The sequence below is a fragment of the Podarcis vaucheri genome (genome assembly GCF_965113315.1).
Source record: "Podarcis vaucheri genome assembly, chromosome: 14".
Classification (NCBI taxonomy): Eukaryota; Metazoa; Chordata; class Lepidosauria; order Squamata; family Lacertidae; genus Podarcis; species Podarcis vaucheri.
Genome location: NC_138752.1, coordinates 39165413 through 39189106, shown reverse-complemented (window position 1 = coordinate 39189106; position 23694 = coordinate 39165413). Strand labels below are relative to the sequence as shown.

Below are 23694 nucleotides of genomic sequence, written 5' to 3'. Positions count from 1 at the left end.
GTCAAGACATCTATGTGCTTTTTAAAAAAAACATGCATGCCCATTATTTGTTTTAGGGCTGAGTTGTCTCGGCCCATCGGCCCAAATGTAGTGGACTAGAACTCCTATCATCCCTGGTGCCTGGCAGCATATGGGGGACCCAAAGTTAAAGAACCCTTGTCTATATCAGTGCTTGCATTAATTGGGGGGGCAGGTGGCACTGGGAGCCCCAGCAGCCTTAGCTTTTGTGTGTATGGGTCCCACAAGCTCCTCAATTTGGATTTGTAGGTCCTGCCATTTGCCTAAAATTAGGGGTTGTCAAGTGATGGGAGTTATGGAATCTGCTGTTGCTGCTTAGAGATGCATCGCTTAGAGATTTTTCTGACCGAGCAGTCAATCTATATTATTTAGAATAATGTATAAAATAAGGGTCCAGCAAACCAACAACACCACAAACTGGCTTAGAAGTATAAAGCCAAATTTACTAGAATAATAACTAGACTATAGACAGACTTGTAACCATTCAAGCAACAAACATACTAAGGTGCCATGTGCAAAACAAAGCCTGGAGATACTGTAAGGCTATCTCTATTCTAGTTCTTATTCTAGTAAATTTGGCTTTATACTTAAAAACGCTAGAACATTAGCAGTGGCAAAGTTTTTATCAGTGGTTGCAAGAACCAGTGATCCCTGTCTTTTGAACAAAATGCTTGTTTAACCTGGAGATAGGCTGTATGAATTGTGTATTGCTTTTTAACAATTTGTTGGGTCTCTGGACCGTAATAAAGATTGATTTGATTATACTTATGAGCCAGTTTGTGGTGTTGTTGGTTTGTTGCATTATTATTACTGTCACCACATTTGATACTTCGTGTATATACTAAAATAAGGGTCCCCCACACTTTTGTGCCATAACTTCAGCAGCTGTCTTAAGTTCTCTGTTACCTTGTTGCTAAACATCCAGGGACTGATCACCAGCAGGGAGTGTGGCTCAAGTGAACTTGGCCAGAGCTGGTAGTGAGGGGGTGGCCACCACACAATCCTTCATGCCACATGTGTACATGCACACATGTCATGCTCCAATAGGAGGGATTTTTATCCCCAAGCCTTAGTAGATCGGTGAGCAGGAGAGGTTGCTGGGCTAATGAAGGAGCTCCAAGGGCCCTCCACCTGCTCTGTGTCATTCTCACCTCTCGCATGTTGCATCTGTATAGGTCCGAGTCTGGGGATCTCTACACTTGTTCCCTTTAGTACATTGGGCTTCCAAATTCCAACCACCTGGTAGGGCAGTCCAGTCTTCCTCTCCCCACTTTATTGTTATTTTCCTCTCCTGCAGTCTCAACCAGAAAAAATAAAATCTAATTGCACAATTTTGATAACTACAATTCCTCAGAGTAGAATTCCACAACCAGTACTTCTTGGACTATTTTGAATGACATAATCAATAGCAGATTAGAACTGCAGGTCAATGAGATATTTATTGTTATTTTCCTCTCCTGACTTTACAACTGATATTCAATATTCCATGGTGATTGAGCTGCTTCTTCTTATTTTTTGTTGGGGTTGTATTTATGTTAAGCATTTCCCCCCTGTACCTTTGCAACTCTTGGGGCTCCTGCAAGTAGGCAGATACTCATGAATCAGTGAGGCCTGTTTTAGCTTTATTTCTGTCAACGCTCATCGTCCGAGTTCACTATTGGGTGTGAGATATTTCCAATCTCTGAATCAATAAGATCAATCAGCAGTCTCAACCAGAAAAAATAAAATCTAATTGCACAATTTTGATAACCACAATTCCCCAAAGCAGAAATTCCACAACCAGCACTTCTTAGACTATCTAGAATGGTATCATCTAACAGATTAGAACTGTAGGTCAATGAGATAAAAAAATAAAAAATCTTCTGAATTTTGATTGGCCATGACTGGTTCCCAAGCACTAAACGTTTTATTGCATCTGGCCAGTGCAATTTAGGTGATAGCATGTCTGCCTGGAGAGGAGGGTCCCATGGTCAGCATCTGCTTGAGGTCACAATTTTCTTGTTTAAAAGCTGTTGCAAAAACGTGGCTGATCTAAGGGAGGGGAATCTATGCCTCTCTGGATGCAAATCCAGAAGGAAGTTATCTGCAAGCTCCGTTAAGAACGTAAGAGGCCTGCTGGATCAGGCCAAAGGCCCATCTAGTCCAACATCCTGTTCTTACAGGGGCCAACCAGCTCCCCCACTGGGAAGCCCACAAGCACTCAGGGTCGTGGGTTTGAGCACCATGTTGGGGAAAAGATTGCAGGGGGTTGGACTAGATGACCCCCAGGGTCCCTTCCGACTCTGCAATTCTATAAGCAGGACCTGAGTGCACACTTCCCACTTGCAATTCCCAACAACTGGCCTTCAGAGTCATACTGCCTCCAAGAGCAGAGGTGGAGCATAACAAAGATTGTGTATTCGTAAACAGAATTCACACCAATTGAATGAGATGTCTGAACGTAATGGGACAATCCTTCATGTGCCTTTTGCTTTCTCTCCAGAGATTCTGCCTGGGTGAGATGGAGAAATGAATTGCGATTGGTCTCTGCATTTTTACAACACAGTATTTATGTTGTTGGTGTCACTCGTTGATTTGTTTTCTCCAGGCACAAGAAGTTTTGAAGCAGCTCGCTTTATCTACTTACCTACATGACAGCCATAGCTCAGATCTCGTGGTTCCTATTTAGACGAAGCAGCATCAGAAAAACCAAAAGGCTCTGCTGTAGCTCTGAAAGTTTATTAATCCTGTTGCGGTTTATAAGAGTATGTGGCATCCATGGGGAAAGCTGCCAAAAAGCTCCCATGGGGATTTTGACACCATATCCATCCTAGCACAGTCACAGAGCATCTGCTATGCATGCAGAAGGTCTCAGGTCCAGACCCCTGCCTGGAACTCTGTGGAGAGCTGCTGCCAGTCAGTGTGGGCAATACTGAACTAGATGGACTAATGGTCTGGGTTCAGGGTAAGGCAGCTTCCTACATTTCTAGATGTATTGGATGTGCCTCCTACATCGGAGCCTCCCCCGACATGCTTACCTGCCACAGGTGGGTCCTGTTAAGACCTCAGGGCCCTGGCAATTGCCCAAGTGTGCCACCTGCTGGTGCCGAGCCTGATGATGGGTATATATTGCCACATGGAGCACCTGCCACATTGTGGCGTTTCCTGCGTCTGCCGAGCCCCTGTTTGGTTACTCGACTTGGAATTGAGCATGTCAAGTACATTGTGTCAGGCTCTTGCGGTCAGGAGTGCAGTTCTGAAAGTGCCAGAGGAGGGTAAATGTCCTAATAGTTGAAACAAAATAAAAAAAATCCTTCCAGTAGCACCTTAGAGACTGGAAGGAAGTTTTTTATTTTGTTTCGGCTATGGCAGACCAACACGGCTACCTACCTGTAACTGTCCTAATAGTGTTGGGGGGAGGAAACACACCCACCCACCCCTGGGACTGCCTGCTGAAATGGAAACTTTATGAAAATCTTCCCACCCACCCCACAGGTTGCCCCTTCCAGGGGATAGCACGTCCAGAAAGTAAGTGGAAAGGGGGTGTTGAAAGGCACAGAGGTGGGACCATCCACCCCCCTTTCCCAATAGATCAGCGATGAGCATTGAGCAACCTTTTTCTGTTGAGGGCTGCCTTCCCTTCTTTCTTTCTATCACCTCCCTCTCTTCTCTTCCCACCAGTGGAAGGAGGGTCCTCTCTTGCCAGGAGTCTTAATTGATCGCTTGCAAAGGCCCAAGGCTGAGGGCCACCCCTGCAAGAGAAGCATTTAGTCAAATCATGGGGTCCAGGAGAGCATGCTGACACCAGCTATACAGAAAGCGTTTTTTGTGGGGGGTGGAGCAGGGGAAACCAAGTAAAAAGTACCAGTATTTAGCAATCGGCAAAATGGGTGTCTTGGATGTCCCGAAGATCAAGTCCTGCTACCTCCCCGGGGCTAAGGCAAGTGATGTTGTTGTAAGTATATACAGGAGCATCTCCTTCTGTGATGGACTGTGTGTACCGCAAGACAACACTGGGGTGCTGCAAGGCAAAGTTTCTAAGTCCTTTCAGCGAGCAGTTGCATTGCCACTTGTTCCCTTCTAGCCACAGTTGGACGAGCGAAGGGCTCAGCCAATCCACCGAGAAGGTTCTGAGTGAATTGTTCCCGATGTTCAGATATCCCAGCCTGGGGAAGGAGCGGAAGATGTCACTCTCCAGGGCCTGTAAACAGTTGCTGGAGAGGTCAAGCCAGGAGAGGCGCAGAAGTGGAGTGAAGGCTTCAGGAGAGATGTCTAGCAGTTGGTTGGAGGACAGGAGGAGGTATTCTAAGTTCCGGAGGCCTGCAAACTGGTTTGGAGAGAGGCTGCTCAGCTGGTTGTGCCTGAGGTCCAGATCAAGCAGCTCGTGCAAATCACTCAGGCTGTGGTCCTCCATTTCTGAGATGGCGTTGTGTCTCAAGAAGAGCCTCCGGAGACTGGAAAGGTCAGAGAACATCTGTGGCCTTATCCTGCTGAGGCAGCTGTTTTCCAGATGGAGGCTGTTCAGCTGGCTGAGTCCCCTGAAGGTAAAATCTGGGAGGGTCTTGAGGCAGTTCCCAGAGAGGTTCATCACTGCCATGTTGGAAAGACCAAGGAAAGCCCCAGCCCTGATCTCTTGGATATGGTTGTTGTTGAGCGTGAGCACCTCCAGTTGACTGAGCTTGTCAAAGGCCCTTTCCGGCAGGCTTCTGAGCTTGTTATTCCCCAGCTGCAGCTCCTCCAAGTACTGGAGGTCTTTGAAGGTCCTTGGCCTCAGACTGGCAATGGAATTGTTGGAGAGGCGCAACACATGCAGGCTTGAAAGGCCCGAAAATGTGTCTTCAAAAAGCATGGTGAGGCGGTTGTGGGACAAGTCCAACCATCGCAGAGACTTCATGCCCATGAAAGCCCGTGGGGCGATGGCGTTGATTTGGTTCTGGCTGAGGTAAAGCTTCTGCAGCTTCTGCAGCTTCGTGAAGATGTTGCCCTTGATGCCCTTCAGGGAATTCCCACTCAGATCCAGCTCTTTCAACTCACTGAGGCTGTAGAAGAGCTGGTGCTGGAGATAGTGGAGCTTGTTCCCAGCCAGGATCAGTTCTCGCAAGTTGGGTAGATCGTGAAACACTTTGTCCGGCAGGACCACCAGGGAGTTCCATCCGAGATTCAAGTACCAGAGATTGGAGAGCCCGGCAAACACACCTTCCTCAATCTTGCTAAACTGGTTGTTGTTGAGATGTAGGGAAACCAGGTTCTGCAGATGGAGGAAGATGTTGGGTGCCAGCGACTTCAGCCGGTTGTGTTGGAGGAGCAAGGAGTAGAGTTCCTCCAAGCCGTGGAAGGCGTGCTGTTCGATGCTTGACAGGTGGCTGCCCTGAAGGTTGAGGAATTCCAGGCTGGAGAGGTTCCTGAAAGCAAGAGCTGGCAAGGAAGTGAAATTGTTTCCCTCCAGCCACAACATCCTCACGGCCCTGGGCACGTCTTCGGGAAGGCTGGTCAGGTTTCGCAAGCTGCAGTAGACACTCAGCTCATCATTGCGCTCGTCGTAACTGCAACCACACAGGCTGGGACACTTCTGCTTTTCAGGGCTGGCCTGTTCGTTGGTGGCCCCCGCTTCAAGGGGCTGAGACCTCGCTGCCAACAGCCAAATGAGAGTCAACGCCAACACTGATCCTGTGGGACAGACAGTGACAGAAGCTCTCAAACCAGGGGGAAAACAATCTGTGCTGGTGTAACACCCCCTTAAAATCCTTGGACAGCCCTGGGTGTGGTTTCTTTCCCTCCAGCAACATCCTTTGATTCTCATTTCAGCCATCAGGTGATTTGATTTCCCCAGGTGTAGATCTTCACTCACCCCTTCTTCTCTGGTGGGGAGTGGCATGTTGTGGTTTGCCTCAGGTGCCAAAATGCCTTGGGCCAACCTGGTGCCTCTGAATGCCAGCTGCTGGGAATCTAAAGTGGGGAGACGGCTGCTACCCTCAGGTCTGCTTGGAGGCTTCCCTTAGGAATCTGGCTGGCAACCATGAGAACAGGAAACTGGACTAGATGGGCCTTGGGTCAGATCCAGAAGGGATTTTCTTACGTTCTTGTGGGCATATCACAATATCTGAATACAGGTGATTCAGAGCCAAAGGCCTATGAGGTTCACCTCGAAGAGAGAGCTCCTTCTATCCTTAGGTCACCAGCTGCAATTTCTTTCTGTGTTAGGATGACCAGTCATAAGGAAAGAAGAAGAGCCCTTCCAGATCAGAACTAAAGCCCACCTAGTCCAGCATCCATCTAGTCTAGGGGTCAACGAAACCCCTATCGGAAGCCCAAAAGCAGAACCTGAGCACAAAAGCTCTCTCCTTCCTGCTCTCGCTTGCTCTCTTTCTGATTTCCAGCAACTAGCACTCAGAGGCATACTTCCTCCTATAGCAGCCAGTGACAGCCATCTCCTCCATAAATTTGTCTACTCTTCTTTTAAAGCCATCCAATTTGCTGGCCATCCCTGCATCCTGTAGGAGCAAATTTCACAGTCTGTGTGCTGTGCAAAGAAGGACTTTGTCTGTCTGAACCTTCCAACCGCTCAACTCCGCTGAACGTTCCCGAATTCTAGCATTACGAGAGAGGCAGAAAATCTTTTCTCTCTCTATTTTCTCCACACCACAAATCATTTTGTACACCTTTCTCATACCGTTCCTTACTTTGTCTGCCAAACTAAAAAGTCCCAGATTGTTACAGACGCCCCTCAAGCCCCTCAATCGTTTTGATTCTCTTGCTCATCCCAACAGCCCACCTGCTCTTCCAAGTTGGGGAGGAGGAGGAGGCAGGGAGGCTGACTTGCACTCATTCGGAGACCTGCCTTGCACAGCTCTAACAAAACGCACAGAAAGGAATCGTTGGAAAACACAACATTCTCCCCTTACCTTTGTTCATCTTCATGCTTGCTGGTGAACGTCTGGGGAGGCAAAGGTCCGCCCAGCCACCTCAGGCAAGTTCTGCTCTTTGCATTTCCCCGCCTGCTGCTAATGTAGCAATACAGCAGCAACCGCCTTGACGCTTGTCCAGCAGTCTACGGACAGGCTGCTTTTAACCAGTCCGTCACCGGTTTAGGAATACCACTAGGTTTGCATTGGTGACACAGCCTGGATTTTAGCCCTTGCTGCGACACTAAAACAGGATAGGGCTATTGCCCTCACGCTCCGATTGTAGGATTCCCAGAAGCATGTGACTGGCCACTAGATGGGCCTTTGGCTCTCCTTGATGGCCAGCACTCGCAATGCACAGAGGAATTACCCTGATGACCCAATCTATAGGGAGGATAGAAGGAGGTGTCACACTATGGGACCATCTAACACTGTGTTATCTAATCTGACTGGTTGTAGCATTCCAAGACAGAGGCCTTCCCTCCTGCCCCCAATTCTGCCACCTCCTAGTTCTTCCTTGGAGATGCTGGGGTTTGAACATGGGACCTTCTGCAAACAAAGCACTGGGCTATGGCCCTTTTGCACTGGGCTATGGTCTGTTTTGCTTACGGTTGGAGCTAGATCTGTGAAGAAGCTAGAGTTTCCCAAACTGGAGGCTAACCATTGCTTCTTGGCCGAGAATTCAAGGCGTCAGGTGAGACCTCCAGCACCAAGCTGCAAACTTGCGGTAAAGGTGGGGGAACCTTTTCACCTTGAGAGCCATGCTCCTTTTTGATCAGCCTTCCAGGGTCCTCAGGCTGAAACTGGTTTCTCTACCACATCCTGGAGCCATGCTACACCAGGAGGAGGACGACTGCGGAAAGCTGACGTGGTGGGCAGCTCCCAGATTCAGCCATTTGACTCGAGTCCCTTTGCCCATCCCAGGGCAGGTGTCACTGCCACTTGGGACCTAGAAGCTACCCAAGAATGCTGTCTGCTGATAGGGGGACCTGCGCTCTGCAAAGAGTGTTGGGAACTGTAGCTTAGCTTCCCATTTGGAAGCTGCAAGTCCCAGGGTGAAGAGAGGAGGACTGTGTTAAATTCAAACTACAGAAACACCCTAGTGTAGAATCTTGCACCTATTCAAAATGGCATTGTGCGGGGAGGGAACTTCCTCTTTATTCCAAGCCATAACCCCACTTGTCCTTGATGGAAGTCCAACAGTAGGGACCATTCAATAGGCAATTTAAGGGTTGTTTCTGTTAATATTAAATCATGCCAACCAAGGATGTATGTGGAGGTGTTGCTTGGCAACCAGGCAGAGAGTGGCTTGATCTTCACTGTGGTAGCATGAGTTCCGATTAGCTGCATAGTTCTGAGGAAGTTTTTCCTCTGTATGTTTCTGTTGCATGCCTTCCAGCTATGTGTAAAGCCTGAGCTAAGAAAAACAAAACACTCTCTGTTCCTTTTTCATCAAATTATACACTGTTTTCATTCAGTTTGCTCAGTAAAGAGTTGTCAAGATTTCTTTTTTCCCCCCTCTGGACTCCGTCTACATTACTGAAGAGACTTTGCCAATGGTCCTTTTCTGTGTGCTATAGTGTTCAGTGTGGCTCCCAGAAGGTTTCCCCTGAGTGAATGTGGCCCTTGGACTGAAAAAAAGTTCCCCCTCCCCTGGTTGAAGCATTTGCAGGGCTGGGGCAAAACTATTTGTTGATAATGAGCAGTGTGCCTGGCAAAGAAGAGCAAGGCCCAGTCCAGGATATAGAACCACAGTGTTCTCTATTTGCTTGGATAAAGCTCTTTAAACATTGTCCGATTGGAGAAAAATGCTTGGACACATTTGGGAAAGAATGGAGCCCAAAGAGAAAAGGCAGATGGGTATGCAGGGAACACCCTTGTCCTGAGCGCTGGGCTTTTCACCCCTTCACACACACGCAGACACTGCCTATATTTCTCCTCTATATAATTTAGATTCTCCCCAATGCACACACACACACATGGACACACAGACACAGAACACTCTATTTTAGCATTCTGTTCTTGGAAATTATAGATCAAAAAGGAGAAATGGGAAAGGCACACAATCGGACAGGCGCTAAGTAAATATTGACACAAGTCGTAATCAGCCAAAGCTCTAAAAAAAGACCTGACTCAGCAGAGACCTTCGAGCCAAGAAAAAAACAGAAGCTGGAATTTCGTTAGGAATGACAAAAAAGAAAACCATGGGTGCTCATACTAAGAACACCCACACACATATATGTTGGAAAGTGTTTTTCAAATGGGACAAATGCCTGGATCCTTTATAGCAGAGGCCAGGCATCCTATTCACTGCAAGGGCCGCATTCCTTCATAGGAAGCTTTCTGGGGGCCGCATGGTCAGAGCCAGAACAAAAAGTGATCAGAAAATGGATCCGATTCTACTTTTTGTACGGTAGGCTACAATCCAGTCATAGACCTTTTGAAGCTACTTTGCCAGCTTTTCTAGCTAAAATACAGGGTAGAAACGCTATACATAACATTATCAGCCCCATCTCTTTAAAGCACCCTTTAAAGCTCCCATCATCCCTGACCATTTGTCCTGCCAGCTAGGGATGATGGGAATTGTAGTCCAACAGCTTATGACCAGAGTTTGAAAAGCACTGCTGTAGATGCAGCAGCTAAGAAGCTGGATCTCTTAATTGACCTGCTGAGGATCAGGAGACCCACTGCACCTGAGGTTGTTGGATGGGAGCACCCAGGAAAACCTCGCAGACCACCAGAACCTGGACCCTCGCAGGAACCTTCCCCTGAGCCTGAGGATTGAGGCGCCTCCCACAGCACATCACAGGTCCAACAGCACAGCGAGCACACCAGGCAAGAGGCTGCAGAATAGAGGAGGAGTACCTGGCCACAGGGTTCAGCCCTTTAAAGGCTCTGAAGTTCTCTACAAGCAGGTGAGGGTGAAGAGGCCCCAGTCTTGCTCACCTGGAGCTATCCGAGGTCCTGCAACATCTGACCATTCTTACCTCTTTCTCTTAGCCAGTGTCAGACCAGAGCATGATATTGGCCTCATTTGGACTATAGATTTAAAGCAGTATCATACCACTGTAAACTGTCATGGCTTCTTCCCCCAAAGCATCCTGGGAATGCACTCTCTAATTGTAAGCAGGGGAAGCCTTTGTAGAAAAGGCCCGTTCTCTCATTTCTACTCCCTCAAATGTGACACACAAGTTCATCTGCATCCCAAAAGAACACCTGAATTAAGGTAGGAATGAGAGTGTTAAGAAATAATAGTTTTGCTACCTTTCCCAGATGACTGAATCTGTTCCAAGGCGGAGCAGGGTTCTGTTTGTTGTTTTGCTGGGTAGCCAACATTTCCTGACAGCACATTTTAATGATGCGCATTTCTGGGAAACAGACTTCCAGCAGTTTTCAACCCAACACAGCTTTTTGGCACTGAAGGCTTCAGCAGCCATCATTGGTCAAAACTCTCTCTGTTTACTCTTGAGAAATTTCAACCATCCCGATCAGGCAACCCCCTCATAATCACTGCCTGGAAGAATGCTTTTAAATGTAACTGCTTTTAGAATGTTTAAAATCTGCAACCGCTTATAGATTCTTTTAAAATTGTTATTGTTTTCAGAATGTTTTAAACTTTTTAGAATGTTTCTACTCTGTTTGTTTTTAATCATTGTACCTGTTTGCTGCCCGGGGTTCCTTGAGGAGGAAATGCAATATATAAATTCAAAAAAATAAATATATTTCCTTATTGCCGTCTAAGCAGCTCAAGACCTCCATACACACTGGCCGAGCTTGTGTCCTGGAGAGGTAACTTCAGCAAAAACAAGGCAGGAGGCAGCAGTTGCAAGTTATAAGCTCAACTTGATTGGCGTAAGGTATGGGCGCTCATCTGCCGCAGGTCAACTGGATGCCTTTGTCTGCCCCAGCTGCAACAAAACATGTCTCTCCTACATTGGTCTCTACGACCACAGCAGGCGCTGCAACCTGCCAACAGTTTGACTTCTCCTCCATTGTCTCCTGAGACAGACGGATGCCAAGCAAAGGATTGCATTGATACCCCAACATTTCCTCCAAGGAGCTCAAGGCAGCATGCATGGTTCTCTTCCTCCTCAATTTATCCTCACAAGAACGCTGTGAAGCAGGCTAGGCTGAGAGACAGTGACTGGCCCCAGATCGCCCATTGAGCTTCATGGCAGACCGGGGATCTGAGCTCTGGTTTCCCAAGTCCTGGTCCAACACACTAACCACTACACCACACTGGTTTTTGCCCTCAAAAGCAACCTCAGAATAAGGATAAATAAGTCTAGGAGGCTTTAAATGAAAAAAGGCATTGGAGTTTAGAGAAGGTAGGAGTGCATGTGTGAAGTAATGGACAAAGCAGCTGCGATGTGACAGCAAGACAGAGAAAGAGCTGTGAGCTAAAGGATGGAAGCATCCTCGGATGTAGTGCCCATTGGGATTGGTAGGGCAAAAGGTAGAGAGACCAATGGGTGGAGCGAGAGCCAATGACAGGCAGAGCATCCCCTGATTAGTTGTAAGTAAGAAGGCAGGGAAGTGGGGGCTGGCTGAATTTTGGTGGGGCAGCACCACATTTGCCTTAATGGACTACTGTTACTTTTATTATATTTATTTTATATCCCAACTTTCTCCCAGAACTGGGACTCCAGGAAACTCACAAAAAATTAAAATGAGCATGAAAAAAACACAGAAAGCTAACAAAAAAAGCCAAAAAGTAATTAAACTATAGTAAAATTAAAGCAATAGGGGGAAAACAAATATTAAAAACAGTGCAGCACTATTTGAAGCCCTTTCCAGTTCCCAAAAGCCTGCAGGTCTACAATAGTCTTCACTTGTCGGCGGAAGGACAAAGAGGAGGAAGCCAGTCTAGCCTCTCTAGGAAGGGAATTACAAAGTCTGGGAGCAACTACTGCGAAGACCTTTTCAGCTAGCCTCAGGTGGGTGTTGTGTGCCTCTCCCAGGGAAGATCTGATGTGAAGCAAGGGGTCTACCGCCTGCTTATGTTGCTTGCCTTCAGTTCTTCTCCACCTGTACATTTTCTAATACAGTGGTACCTCAGGTTAAGTACTTAATTCATTCTGGAGGTCCGTTCTTAACCTGAAACTGTTCTTAGCCTGAAGCACCTGGGGCTTCCTGCTGCTGCCGCACCGCCGGAGCACAATTTCTGTTCTCATCCTGAAGCAAAGTTCTTAACCCGAGGTACTATTTCTGGGTTAGCGGAGTCTGTAACCGGTAGCATATGTAACCTGAAGCGTATGTAACCCGAGGTACCACTGTATTTGTTTTGTTTGCAAAACACCACGAGCCTCCAGTGATCTCTCCTCAAAAGCCAAGGCAAACCCGGGTACTTCCACCCCTAGAACTTCACCCTGATTGGGGAAGTGAGGAATGCATGGCGTTTTAGACGTTTAGGGGTACCCCCATCCATAACGCAACTTGCAGTTGGTTTCTTCTAAGAAATTGTTTGTATGAACAGAATGTGTTGCACTCCAATCAGATTAGATAATGATTGCCCAACGCAAAATTTACCTTGGCAAGAGGAGACGCCAACTTTTGGCGAGAACAAGCGTCCTTGTGACTACCTGAACTTTCTGGCCAGCGTTGGGCCAGGGATGCAAATGCCAACTCCACAAACAAACAAAGGCCTTGTCATCCTATCAGTGGAAGCGGGGGCGCTGCATCCCGTTTCGCCACTTCAGGCGAGAGGGGCAAGATCTCACAAGCTCCTCAAAATGCCACGTGGTTTTGGCAGCATCTCGTGAAATCAATGGTGGAGGCAGGCAGGGTGCCCTCCCTCAGGAACACCACACTTGAGGTTGTGGCCTCACCCTGTGCTGGCCCTGGGTGAAAGACAAGGAACATTTTGTTGCCGGATCTGCTACTGTGTCTGCACACATGGACCACATGGGGTGGGGGAGGGGAGAGAAATTGAATTCAGTTCACATTTAAAGGCAAACTTTCCTAAGTGTCATGAACTGGCAGGACAATGGGGAGGAGGAAGATGAGGAAGAGGATCCCAGCTTGGACACACTGAGGCAAGCTGGGGGTGGGGAAGGAGAGGTTGCTGTAATAATAATAATAATAATAATTTTTATTTATACCCCGCCCTCCCCAGCCAAGGCCAGGCTCAGGGCGGCTAACAAGCAATAATAAAAACAAGTGGAATGAATACAACTTAAAAACAAGATTAAAATACAACACTGAAACATTGAAACATTAAAATGCAGCCTCATCACAGGAGGAGAAAGGAAAAAAGAAAAAAGAGGGGGAGGGAATCAAATGGACCCCAAGCCAAAGGCCAGGCGGAACAACTCTGTCTTACAGGCCCTGCGGAAAGAAATCAGAGCCTGCCGGGCCCTGGTCTCATGAGGCAGAGCGTTCCACCAAGCCGGAACCAGTGTTAAAAAAGCCCTGGCTCTGGTTGAGGCTAATCTAACTTCCTTAGGGCCTGGGACCTCTAGGGTGTTGCTATTTATGGACCTTAAGATCCTCTGTGGGGCATACTGGGAGAGGCGGTCCCGTAGGTATGAGGGTCCTAGGCCGTGAAGGGCTTTGAAGGTCAAAAGCAGCACCTTAAATCTGACCCTGTACTCCACTGGGAGCCAGTGCAGCTGGAAAAGCACTGGGTGAATATGCTCCCATGCCAGAGACCCGATGAGGGGCCTTGCTGCAGTATTCACAGGGTGACGGATGATGATGAGGGGCTGGGGGTCAGTGCACAGGAACCAGAGCAGCAGGACCCATCACCAGAGCCGGAGAGGTGCCTGTCCCCACAAACATGGCAGGCTCTGAGGTGTAGGGAGGCTGAGGCAGGCAATGGCCCACAGCCCACCTCCCTAGCTAGCCAGGTGGGGCTCACTAGCTCTGGGAGAAGGTGTGTGATTCTTCAGCTGGATTTGGCTTGGAACAGGTGAGGGTCACATGCCTCGTCAAGCCCAGATGCTGCAATCAGCATGCAAAGTATAAAAAGGGACACGGAGCTGAGGTGCTGGGTCTGTCACAGATAAGAGGGGAGTGTGGCACTTGTGCAAACTTTGGAGTCACTCTCCAAAATAAAGCTGTGGTGTTTGTTTGTTTGTTTGGAACGCCCTCCCATCAGATGTCAAAGAGAACAACAACTACCAGACTTTTAGAAGACATCTGAAGGCAGCCCTGTTTAGGGAAGCTTTTAATGTTTGATGTATCACAGTATTTTAATATTCTTTTGGAAGCCGCCCAGAGTGGCTGGGGAAACCCAGCCAGATGGGCGGGGTATAAATAATAAATTGTTGTTGTTGTTGTTGTTGTTGTTGTTGTTGTTGTTATTTTATGCCAGCCCTCGCATTATTCTTTCTTTATATTTACAGGCTCCAAATCATCACTGCAGCATAGACATTCCATAAAACAAATCGGAAGATTTGGTGGATGAAGCCCAAGTCATGACTGCCGGGCTTGCCTCCATAGTCCTCCCTCCACTGTCAGAGGCAGAGCATCTGGGAATCACTGAGGGGGGAATCCTGTTGTGCTCAGGTCCCGCTTGTGGGCTCCTCATGGGGGCATCTGGCAGGGAGACCAGGATGCTGGACTTGGTGGGCCACTGGCCTGATCTAGCATGTCTATTCTTCTGTTTTTAAGTTCTTATGTTTGGAAACCCTTGGTTGCTGGCCTACCATGAAATCTTAGAAGAGGAAATGAAAAGATAAAAGTTAAAAACCGAATACAATTTTAAAGAAAAGTACATTTATGCACTTGTTCCTCAGTCCTGTCTGTTTACATGATCCTGGATCCTCTGTCCTCTGCAGTGACAGCAGCCCCCATGGATTTCTGTAGGGAGGGAGAGAAAATATCCACATTATCCAATGCTCCCCTCCACCACTTTTTTTAAAAAATAATTCATTCCTTCATTGAATTCATATCCTGTTCTGCCCTCTAGGCCCAGAATGGCTCAAAGCAGCCAGACCAGTCCTGACCATGACCTGTGTTCATTTAAAATGCATTTCCCTCCCCACAACAAGGAATCCTGGGAAGTGTAGTTTTTTCAAAGATGCTGAGAATTGCATCTAATTGGGGTTAAACTACCATTCCCATGATTCTTTGGGGGGTGTTTTAAATGTATGGTACACAGCCTTGGTTTGCACAACTTGGTTGGCCAAACTATGTAAATGTTCAAATTGCCAGAGAGGAGTCTGCAGCCTCCTTGGTCACTCTGCTGTTATACTGTGCCAAGTGAAGAACTATGATTTTCAGGTGTAAGGATAAATGTGAGTATACCTTTAAGGGCACCTCCTAGATCTAGTTTAGGAGGTTAAGCAGCAGGGCTGGAAGCTGAGGGAGAAAGTCACTGAAGGAGAGAAGACCTGTTCTACATGGTTCTAATAAACTGTTTCACGTTCTGGCAAAGAACATTTCCAGAACCAAAGATGCGGCAAGGTTGAAGGACAAGAGCACAGTTGACAGGGATGAAGAACCTGTGGCCTTCTGGGTGATGTTGGGACTCCATCAGCCCTAGCTAGCATGGCCAGAAATCAGGGATGGTGGTAGCTGGAGTCCAGTGGCCTCTAGAGGACCACAGGCTCCCCAGCCCAGACCTATGATATGCTGCTTTACAAGGGCAGCTCTTGGTTGAGAGTGCCCCCTGGTGGAGCTTCTTAGGCTTACCAGGAACTGGTGGTGTGGCAGCCCCTGTACTTCTTCAAGGGTGTCTGGGAGCTGCCATTTTAATTCCCCACAATGCCCTGGAGCAGCCAACATTGGAGCATTTGCAGGGAATTAAAATGGAGGCTTGTAGATTCAGCAGCCTGAAAAGGAAGGCCTGGCATAAGTGCTCGTACTGGTGGCAGGGCTGGATTAACCATTAAGCAAAAGCTTAATTTCCTCTTCCTTCCTTCCTTCCTTCCTTCCTTCCTTCCTTCCTTCCTTCCTTCCTTCCTTCCTTTCTATTTTGAATTAGATACATATGGGGGCACCAAAATCTTTTAAGTGCTTAGGGCCTCTCAAGGTCTTAATTCAGCCCTGACTGGTGGGCCCTGCCCGGCAACTGCCCATGGATGCCACGAGCAAGCGCTGGGCCAGCTGATTTTACCTGAGCCCCTGCTCCCTCTTGGAGACGTTCCTTCCACTTCGGAATAGGGAGGGGGGAGGTCGGGTGGGCCAGGGTAAGGGGGAGGCCACAGGGGGAGCATGCTGAGAGAACCTGTGGAGAGAAGGACAACTGGGATCAGGAACACAAAGCATCTATAAAGTCTATGAATTAAAGGAGGAAAGAGCTGCCGCTCTGTGAGGGGAGCAGGGGTCTCCTGGCAACTCTCAGGGCCCTGAACAAACTACCATTGCCAGCCCTAGTTAAACAGCAACAGTAGCACTAGCACAGCACTGGTTTTGATAACAGAGTCAGTTGAGAGCCCATCTGCATTTCAGCTGCGCATTAAGAGGCCGGGAGTCTGAGCTTCCTTAGTAGGCCAACTTGCACCCACTATCCAAAGGAGACCATTGGTGCACTTACGAGCTGCCCGGGGTGCAGAGGGGTAGGCATAGGTATAGATGGAAGCAGTGGGGTATTCTTGGAGGTTCGTCCCTTCTCTCAGTATGTCTGTTAGATTAACAAAAAGGCGGGGGAGAGAAAAGCATGTCTGATATAGATATATAGATTCACAAGCACACACGCAACACTTGTATGCATTTTGTATGCACCTTTGCTTCATATGAAAAATTGATAAACTCCTTGCTAAACAATTCCCCAAGCAGTGTACAAGAAGTCAAATTCTATATAAATCATGAGTAAAATACACAGAAACAAACACACAAAGAACCATGATTTAAAAAGCAAGGATAAAATCAATTTTTTAAAAAAATCAAAGCAGATATAACAAATAATAATTTCTCACATTTGCGTGGCTGGACTGTGGACTATTTTACAAAGCTAAGAGTCACATCTATTGCTCTGCCCACTTCCCCCCTCTTGCCCCACCCACCACTGGAATGAAAGAAAGCTCAGGCTGCAAAAGGTTCTGCACCTCTGTTGCAATGGACCCAGTTCCCAATTAAAGGCACATCCTGACATGAAACTGCCCTGCCCTTTGGCCAAATGCTCTCTCCAGCTGGTGGCCCCTGCCTTTTAAATGGGACAGAGAGGAAGGAGTGGGCCTTTGATACCCAACAAAGGAAGGGCCTTTCAATCTAGTTCCTCACCTGCATCAATCAGACCCTTTATTGTGTTTAGGCAATCAGACGCTCCGTACTGGAAGGTAAATTTGAAGACAAGGACCCCTTGGGTGGATGCTAGGGAGAAAAGGCCAAAGTAAGATATTGGGCTCATGTTGTAAAGGTAAACGGTAAAGGACCCCTGGATGGTTAAGTCCAGTCAAAGGCAACTATGGGGTTGTGGCGCTCATCTCGCTTTCAGGCCGAGGGAGCCGGCATTTGTCCACTGGCAGCTTTTCTGGGTCATGTGACCAGCATGACTAAACCACTTCTGGTGCAATGCAACACCGTGATGGAAAGCAGAGAAAACGGATATGCCGTTTACCTTCCTGCTGCAGCAGTACCTATTTATCTACTTGCACTGGCGTGCTTTTGAACTGCTAGGTTGGCAGGAGCTGGGACACAGCAAAGGGAGCTCACCCCATTGCAGAGATTCAAACTGCCAACCTTCTGATCGGCAAGACCAAGAGGCTCAGTGGTTTAGACCACAGCACCGCCTGTGTTGTAATCTGCGCCAACATATATTTTTTTCTCCCAAAGTGGTAAAAAGCTATTATTCTACCTTTGCAAAGACAATAAGGCCTGCAATGAATGATGTTGAAGAATTCTGAGCTAAATAGATCAGTGGTCTGATTCAGTATATGGCAGCTTCCTCCGTTCCTATAACAACCCATCAGAGGGAGTTCTCTCTCATTTTGAGAACTATCACACACAGCAGCCGATAGACTCAAGGTGGTGATACATACTTAGGGTTCCTTTGATATGCTGGGGCTTGGAGCCCGACTCTTCCTCTAGGACACAATCTCCTAGGAGCTGCAGCGGGAAACGAATGATGGTGGATCCCTTATCTTTGTGCTGGAAGATCATCTAGGGAAGCAATCAAGAAGCCATTCAAAAAGCAGTGAGGAGTGTTACAAGGAACTAAAGGTGGCTCAACTCATAAAATGCCCCTTCTCCATTTCCGCAAGGAGAATAGGGGTGGGGATATATTGTGTGCCCACTTATTTTGATGCTTACAGGTGCTTTGGGATGTGTGCATTAGTGTGAGGGTGTTTATGTGATAGGCCTCCATGGCCAAAGAACAATAAACTATTCATTCAGTCATCCATAATTAAAACATTCTGTGCTTCAATGACACCCAAAACCAGCAGCCTGAGGTGGGTGCCTCACGCTGTGGTCTGGGACTCCCAAGCTCAAGGCGATGTCAGAGGTTCACCTACTGACAGCGAGGGAGGTGCAATGAGCTCTCTTATTATATTATGGCCAGCCTGCCTCACCCCTCAAGCCCTCTTACTTTGTACTGGGTGAGGTACAACATTCCCTTTTTGGTGCCTTTCAGCTCTTCTGGAAAATCCGACCGCCCTTCCAGCAATAACGACACCTCACTGTAGTGAGCAAGGACCCTGAAACAAAAGCAGTTGGTTGGTGAATGTATCAGATTCCCAAATAAAACACGCTTCACGAGATCCGCAGCTGTGAATACGGGGAACATTGGGTCCCTCTCCTTTAGGGATGCTGCTAAATAACTCCCATCAGCCTCAACCAGCATGGCCAATGTTCATGGATGATGGGTGTGGCAGTCCGTTCCCTTCCATAAGGAGCATCTTTTGACAGAATGTATCATCTTTCCCATTACATCCAAACCCCATATTTTAATTACCTTCAACTTTTGAAGTTTGAGCAAGACACATCTTTTAGCTGCCACCAATCAATATTGAATGACACCTTGATTTTCCATCTCCCCTTCCTGCCTCACTCCATCCCCAAGGTTATCTATTTACCTTTCCTCAGAACTGTTGGCTGACCTGGAGAACTGATACCTAGTCACCTCCATCGCGAAAAGCAACTACTCTGTCTCAAGGACACCCACGCTCCCTTTAGCTCAGGAGCACTGGAGACAAAGAGAAATGCCTGGACCATGTAAGCATCTCTGTGATGTCAACAGGTGAGGTAACAGCATAGGCTTTGACTTGAAATTGGGATTAGTGGAAACCCCTTATTTATTTTTAGACAGCTGCTCCCATAAGGCCAGGTTTATTCCCATTTTCTTCTGTCTCCCTAAATTCCACCAGAATCTGATGAATTTAAACAAGCAACCCATGAGAGCCTTGGACTGAAAGTTAAATCCTGCCAGGAGCTGAATATCTGGGGAGTAGTTTTCCAGACTCCTTTTTCCCAGTCATGTGATGCTAGTTGCATCTATTCCCATTCTCTCCATTTCATTATAATACAAGTCTTCTGCCAGTGGCCCATGTAGTCTAGCATCCTGTTCTGACAGAGGCCAACCAGATGAGCCCACAACCAGGACCTGAGAACAAGAGGCCTCCCTGTTTGAGCCCCAGCAACTGGCATTCAGAGGTATCATGCATCTGACCGTGAAAGTCGAACATTTCTATCCCAGCTCGTAGTCATTTATAGCCTCATCCTCCATGAATTTGTCTCATCCTCTTTTGAAGTTGGCCATTACTGCCTCCTGTGGGAGCAAATTCCATTGTTTAACTATGCATTAAGAAGTATTTTGTCTCTTCCAACATTCAGCTTCAAATGTTATGAGGGAGGGGGAAAAGTTTATGTACTTAGTCTACACCATGTATCCTTTTATACACCTTTATCATGTCTCCTTTTACTCGCGTTTCCTCTAAACTGAAAAGCCTCACGGTCATCTGGTCATCTTTCCTCATAGGGCAGTTTCTCAATCCTCTTACTCGTCTTTGCTTGCTCTTTTGTAGGACTTGGATCCTGCCACCTTCCAACATGCACGGCTTGAGCAGCCAACATGTCTGCCTTGTCGGTGGGACTCGACATCTGCCTGAACCTGCGTAGGATTGGGGCACCACGTTTTAAGGGATGGGTATTGCCAAGCAAGTTCCACAGATGACAACCACATATATTAACTTGTTTATTTTGACACACAAATTGCAAAATTGCCGAGATAAACATCTTCTCCTTAGCTACAATATTGCCACTATGTACAAAATTTATGCTTGAAGGTACTACACATATAAAAATACAGTATGCAATACGTATATACAGTACAATGTGCAAAACATGGCAAAAAAAATCAACATATGGAATTGATTTTAGGGGTGCAAACAGCAAATACAAAGGCATCTTGGTTTCTTTTACAAAGGCAACACACCACAGGATGCTCTGCTTGCCATAATATGTTTATTTTTCCCTTTAATCTAGTATTTAAAATGAAGAGGCATGTACAAATTGGTATCCGTTTTCTCCTTTTCCCCATAAAGTGAGATGCTAAGACGTAATTGTTTCTATGAAAAGAAGAGAGACACCTATCATGCCAAGCACGATTTCTACCGCAAGCAATACAATGAGATAAAGAAAGAGACGTGCCACTCCTTACGTGGGGGTTTGCACTTATTAGCTCAGTTTCACAACCAACTAAAGGAATCTGTATTGCTAGACACCAAAACAAAAGCAACTTCAAAAATATATACATCTTCAATTTAAAACAAAAAATGTCCATGGAGAAAACTTGAGGTGGGGGCATGATGGAGAACTTGCAATCCCCCCCCCTTATAATTAAAGGGTGTGCTCCTTGGCAGTAGAAGTAGCAATACTTTGGTTCTTCCCATTGTCACTTGTTTAAGGCTCTGGGTCTTTTTAAATTGCATCATGTGCAAAACTTAAAATGTAAAAATGCTGGTTTCCTGGTTTCATTAGAAAAACATACATGTCACCATTACAGGTCACTGCACTTTCATTGTTGAATCCCTCCTTGTAATTATCATGGTATTTGCCAGATGTTTAGCCAAAATTTACACATTAGTTCATACACATTCTGCACTGCGTTGCAGGCAACACCAGAGCAGAATGCCTTTCGAACATCAAGATGCAGTTAAATAAGATATCTGCTGAGATTTGTCGCAACTTTATCCCATTGAATACACTGCAAAATGTGTTGCAGCATTGAGTAAGCTTGTTAAGTCTCTCTGAGCTGAAAAAATGGATTTCCCCTCAACTGGAATATACAGGCTGAAACCGTAGTTTACATCATCTTTGTAATTTCTTAGTTCAGCGTACTTGTTTGAAAGGAACATGGGGTAGGTTGGGATGGAACTGGCAATGATGATTTCTCATCAATATGAAAGTGCAGTTCCATTTTGATTTTCAAAATGTGACATTTAATACTGCCATGCATTAGCCTCCCCTCATTATAGCGTTTGCTCATCCAGAAAGATGTGGAATAGTAGTTAACTTGGGATTACACTGACAGCCTATGTACAGTTAAATCAAGAACAGTAGGGATGGAAGAAGGCATCGTTTTCTCTTCCATCCATTCCATTCCACTCCACTGCTGTTCGTCTTCTGCCTAGAACAACACCTGCTGGGGCAAAATTACATAACTTACTTAATTTACATAATTAGGTAAACTACGTAAGTTATTGTCACAACAGGCAGCAACCTGATATGTGCGCGATTGCGTTGAACCCAGAAGTGACCCCAAAAGTCACAAAAAAAGGAGCAGAACCGGGTGTGTGCAGGCTTTGTCAACGGTGTTTCAAATATACGCCATTTCACTTAAACACACTGTGCCTGGGGAATGTAACCCCCGCGTAAATTGGGAGTTGCCTGTATGTCATTTTACCCTGATTATTTCAATGTAAAGGAAATGCAAATGGGGACTGGGGTATAATCAAGTATATGTCCCTTCCGGACTGAAACAGCAACAAGGAATACCAATCCTATGCACTGGAAGGATTTCCGTTCCAGACACAGGATGAGTAAGAGAACAGTGGCAATTTCTAATTCCATTTCTGTTTTTGTCAGAATTCTCTGGCATTCTTTGATGTCAGTGGGGCTTGGGCTGATCCACATGTATTCTTTTTCCATCTTTCAGCTTCACAGCACTGACTCGTGAGAATGTATTACGCACAACAGGAGAAAATGGAATTTCTGCCACAGCAGCTTGCACAGCAATTGAGGCTCCAAAATATACATTCCAGATGGCAAAAGCTGCCAAAGCAGGGAGATCCTCAAGTTTCCATAAGTGGGCCACTCTCAAAAGTAAAGAAACCAGGACAAAGAAACATGTGAACGCAATGTATCTGCAACTGAAGCAAATAGGACATCTTTAGCACTTCTATAAACATTGCAAATCTGCGCTGAAATAGACTACGCTAGCAGTGACAGTCACAGGACCAAGTCATCTGTTAAAGATAAAGATATTTTAAAGATATTGTGTTACAAAAAATTGTCAAGTGCACAAAAGATACCCAAGCAACTTTATATATATACAATATATATATATATAACCCCTTTTCACAAATACCAGGTTCACATACAAGTGGTAAATATTGTACAATAGGCGGCACATCTCAGAACATATGATCAAAAGCAAACCATTATTTAGAAATGTTTTATAATAAAGCTCTATTCTGAAATGCACAGAAAATATCACGCATTCCTACTCTAAAAAATAAATACTTTTATTACAAACATTTCATGATCCCTTAATGATTTTGTAGAAGAAAGTTCTGCACTGGTTATCATACACCTGAAAGGATTTGGTTTGGGGGGGGGGTGTTCCTCATTGCACATGCTCCAGTGGCTTGGATAGCACACTAAGCATGATATATTTGTGCAGCGCAACATCGCACAATATTGTCAATTTTCAGCAATATTTACATGCAGTCTGTCAATTGACCAAGAGTAGCCCAGTCAGACTTGTAGCAATATGATGAGAAAAAGATCTGAGGCACCATAGAAATAAACTGGCTTAACTGTGGCACGTTCTAAACAAAGGAAGGTAGTAGATGAATCTGATGATATAAGCTGTTGCTTACCAGCTGTAGCAAGGTGCTTCTCAAACTGTGAGTCAAAAGTAGGAAAAGGGGAGAAATTTGATTTGTTTCACATTTAAGGCCGGATATATGTAATTCACACTTTCTGAAGCAATACAGGAACCAAAACTAAGCCATCCTAAGAAATTTGCACTTCTCTGAATTTTGCAATACAGTTCTCCTGCCATGTGTACAAAAATGCATACAATAGGGTAAAGTCTGCATAAAAATGTGTTCATGAAAATAACATTCAAAAATGCATTATTAGGGAGCACTGAATTGAAAAAAAAGTTCATTAGGCAAAGTTGCATACAAACACGTTCATTTTTTGGGGGGGGTCCCATTAAAATGTTGATGAATTTTTCTGCAGGGTGTGGGGAAAATTCGCAACCAATGTGGAAACGTGGAGAACTGAATTTACGATTGGAAAAATCAGAGAGAAAGTAGGGCACAAAAGGTGGAATTAGTTTATAAGTGGGTGCCCACAAAAGCTCTAAAAGTTTACAGGTAGGTCCCCACTTCAGAAAGTTTGTGAAGCACAGCTATAGCATATGAACCTGATGATATAAGCTGTTGCATCAATACCACAAGCAACCAGTAGCTCGCTAGGTCATTATGGCCTTTGCCCCTTTGTCCTAGTGCCAGGATCCAAAGACATGCACACAAATGGGAACTACACATGCAGACAGAGCTTCCTTTGCATCAGCTGTCATTGCTGAAAAGGCAAGCTGCCTGTTAAACTGAATGGTGGCTTGCCTATTTGACAGCAGGCTTTCCTGCCTGGTTCTTGCACGTACTCATCTTCTCTTTGA

At 46.1% G+C, this 23694-nt stretch overlaps 2 protein-coding genes across 5 annotated transcripts; both read right to left on the bottom strand.

Annotated features, from left to right (window-relative positions):
* Nucleotides 1-3747: 3747 nt before the first annotated feature.
* Nucleotides 3748-12516, bottom strand: IGFALS (insulin like growth factor binding protein acid labile subunit). Of its 4 annotated transcripts, none has more exons than XM_082200092.1 (2): nt 12429-12516; nt 3748-5664 (listed from the first exon to the last, which is right to left on the bottom strand). In XM_082200092.1, exon 2 carries the CDS (start codon nt 5450-5452, stop codon nt 3869-3871), a length of 1584 nt encoding a protein of 527 aa, XP_082056218.1. In that variant the 5' UTR covers nt 5453-5664; nt 12429-12516; the 3' UTR covers nt 3748-3868. The 4 variants fall into 4 exon arrangements, with proteins under 4 accessions (XP_082056218.1, XP_082056217.1, XP_082056215.1 ...); XM_082200091.1 differs by lacking the exon at nt 12429-12516 and adding an exon at nt 9964-10605; XM_082200089.1 differs by lacking the exon at nt 12429-12516 and adding an exon at nt 8162-9937.
* Nucleotides 12517-14617: 2101 nt separating this feature from the next.
* Nucleotides 14618-18997, bottom strand: LOC309519304 (uncharacterized protein). The gene is made up of 7 exons (XM_082200158.1): nt 18860-18997; nt 18373-18481; nt 17825-17945; nt 17067-17156; nt 16381-16467; nt 15961-16071; nt 14618-14702 (listed from the first exon to the last, which is right to left on the bottom strand). Exons 1-7 carry the CDS (start codon nt 18910-18912, stop codon nt 14635-14637), a joined length of 639 nt encoding a protein of 212 aa, XP_082056284.1. The 5' UTR covers nt 18913-18997; the 3' UTR covers nt 14618-14634.
* Between the last annotated feature and the right edge of the window lie 4697 nt (nt 18998-23694).

Coding starts and splice junctions, on each gene's coding strand:
- IGFALS (XM_082200089.1), bottom strand. CDS start 8,249: ATGCAGCTAATCGGAACTCATGCTACCACAGTGAAGATCAAGCCACTC. Junction 5,665..8,161: donor CACCTCCACATACATCCTTG/GTTGGCATGATT, acceptor TCTGTCCCACAG/GATCAGTGTTGGCGTTGACT.
- LOC309519304 (XM_082200158.1), bottom strand. CDS start 18,912: ATGGAGGTGACTAGGTATCAGTTCTCCAGGTCAGCCAACAGTTCTGAG. Junction 17,946..18,372: donor TGTACCTCACCCAGTACAAA/GTAAGAGGGCTT, acceptor TTGCTTCCCTAG/ATGATCTTCCAGCACAAAGA. Junction 16,072..16,380: donor CTCTGCACCCCGGGCAGCTC/GTAAGTGCACCA, acceptor TTCTCTCCACAG/GTTCTCTCAGCATGCTCCCC.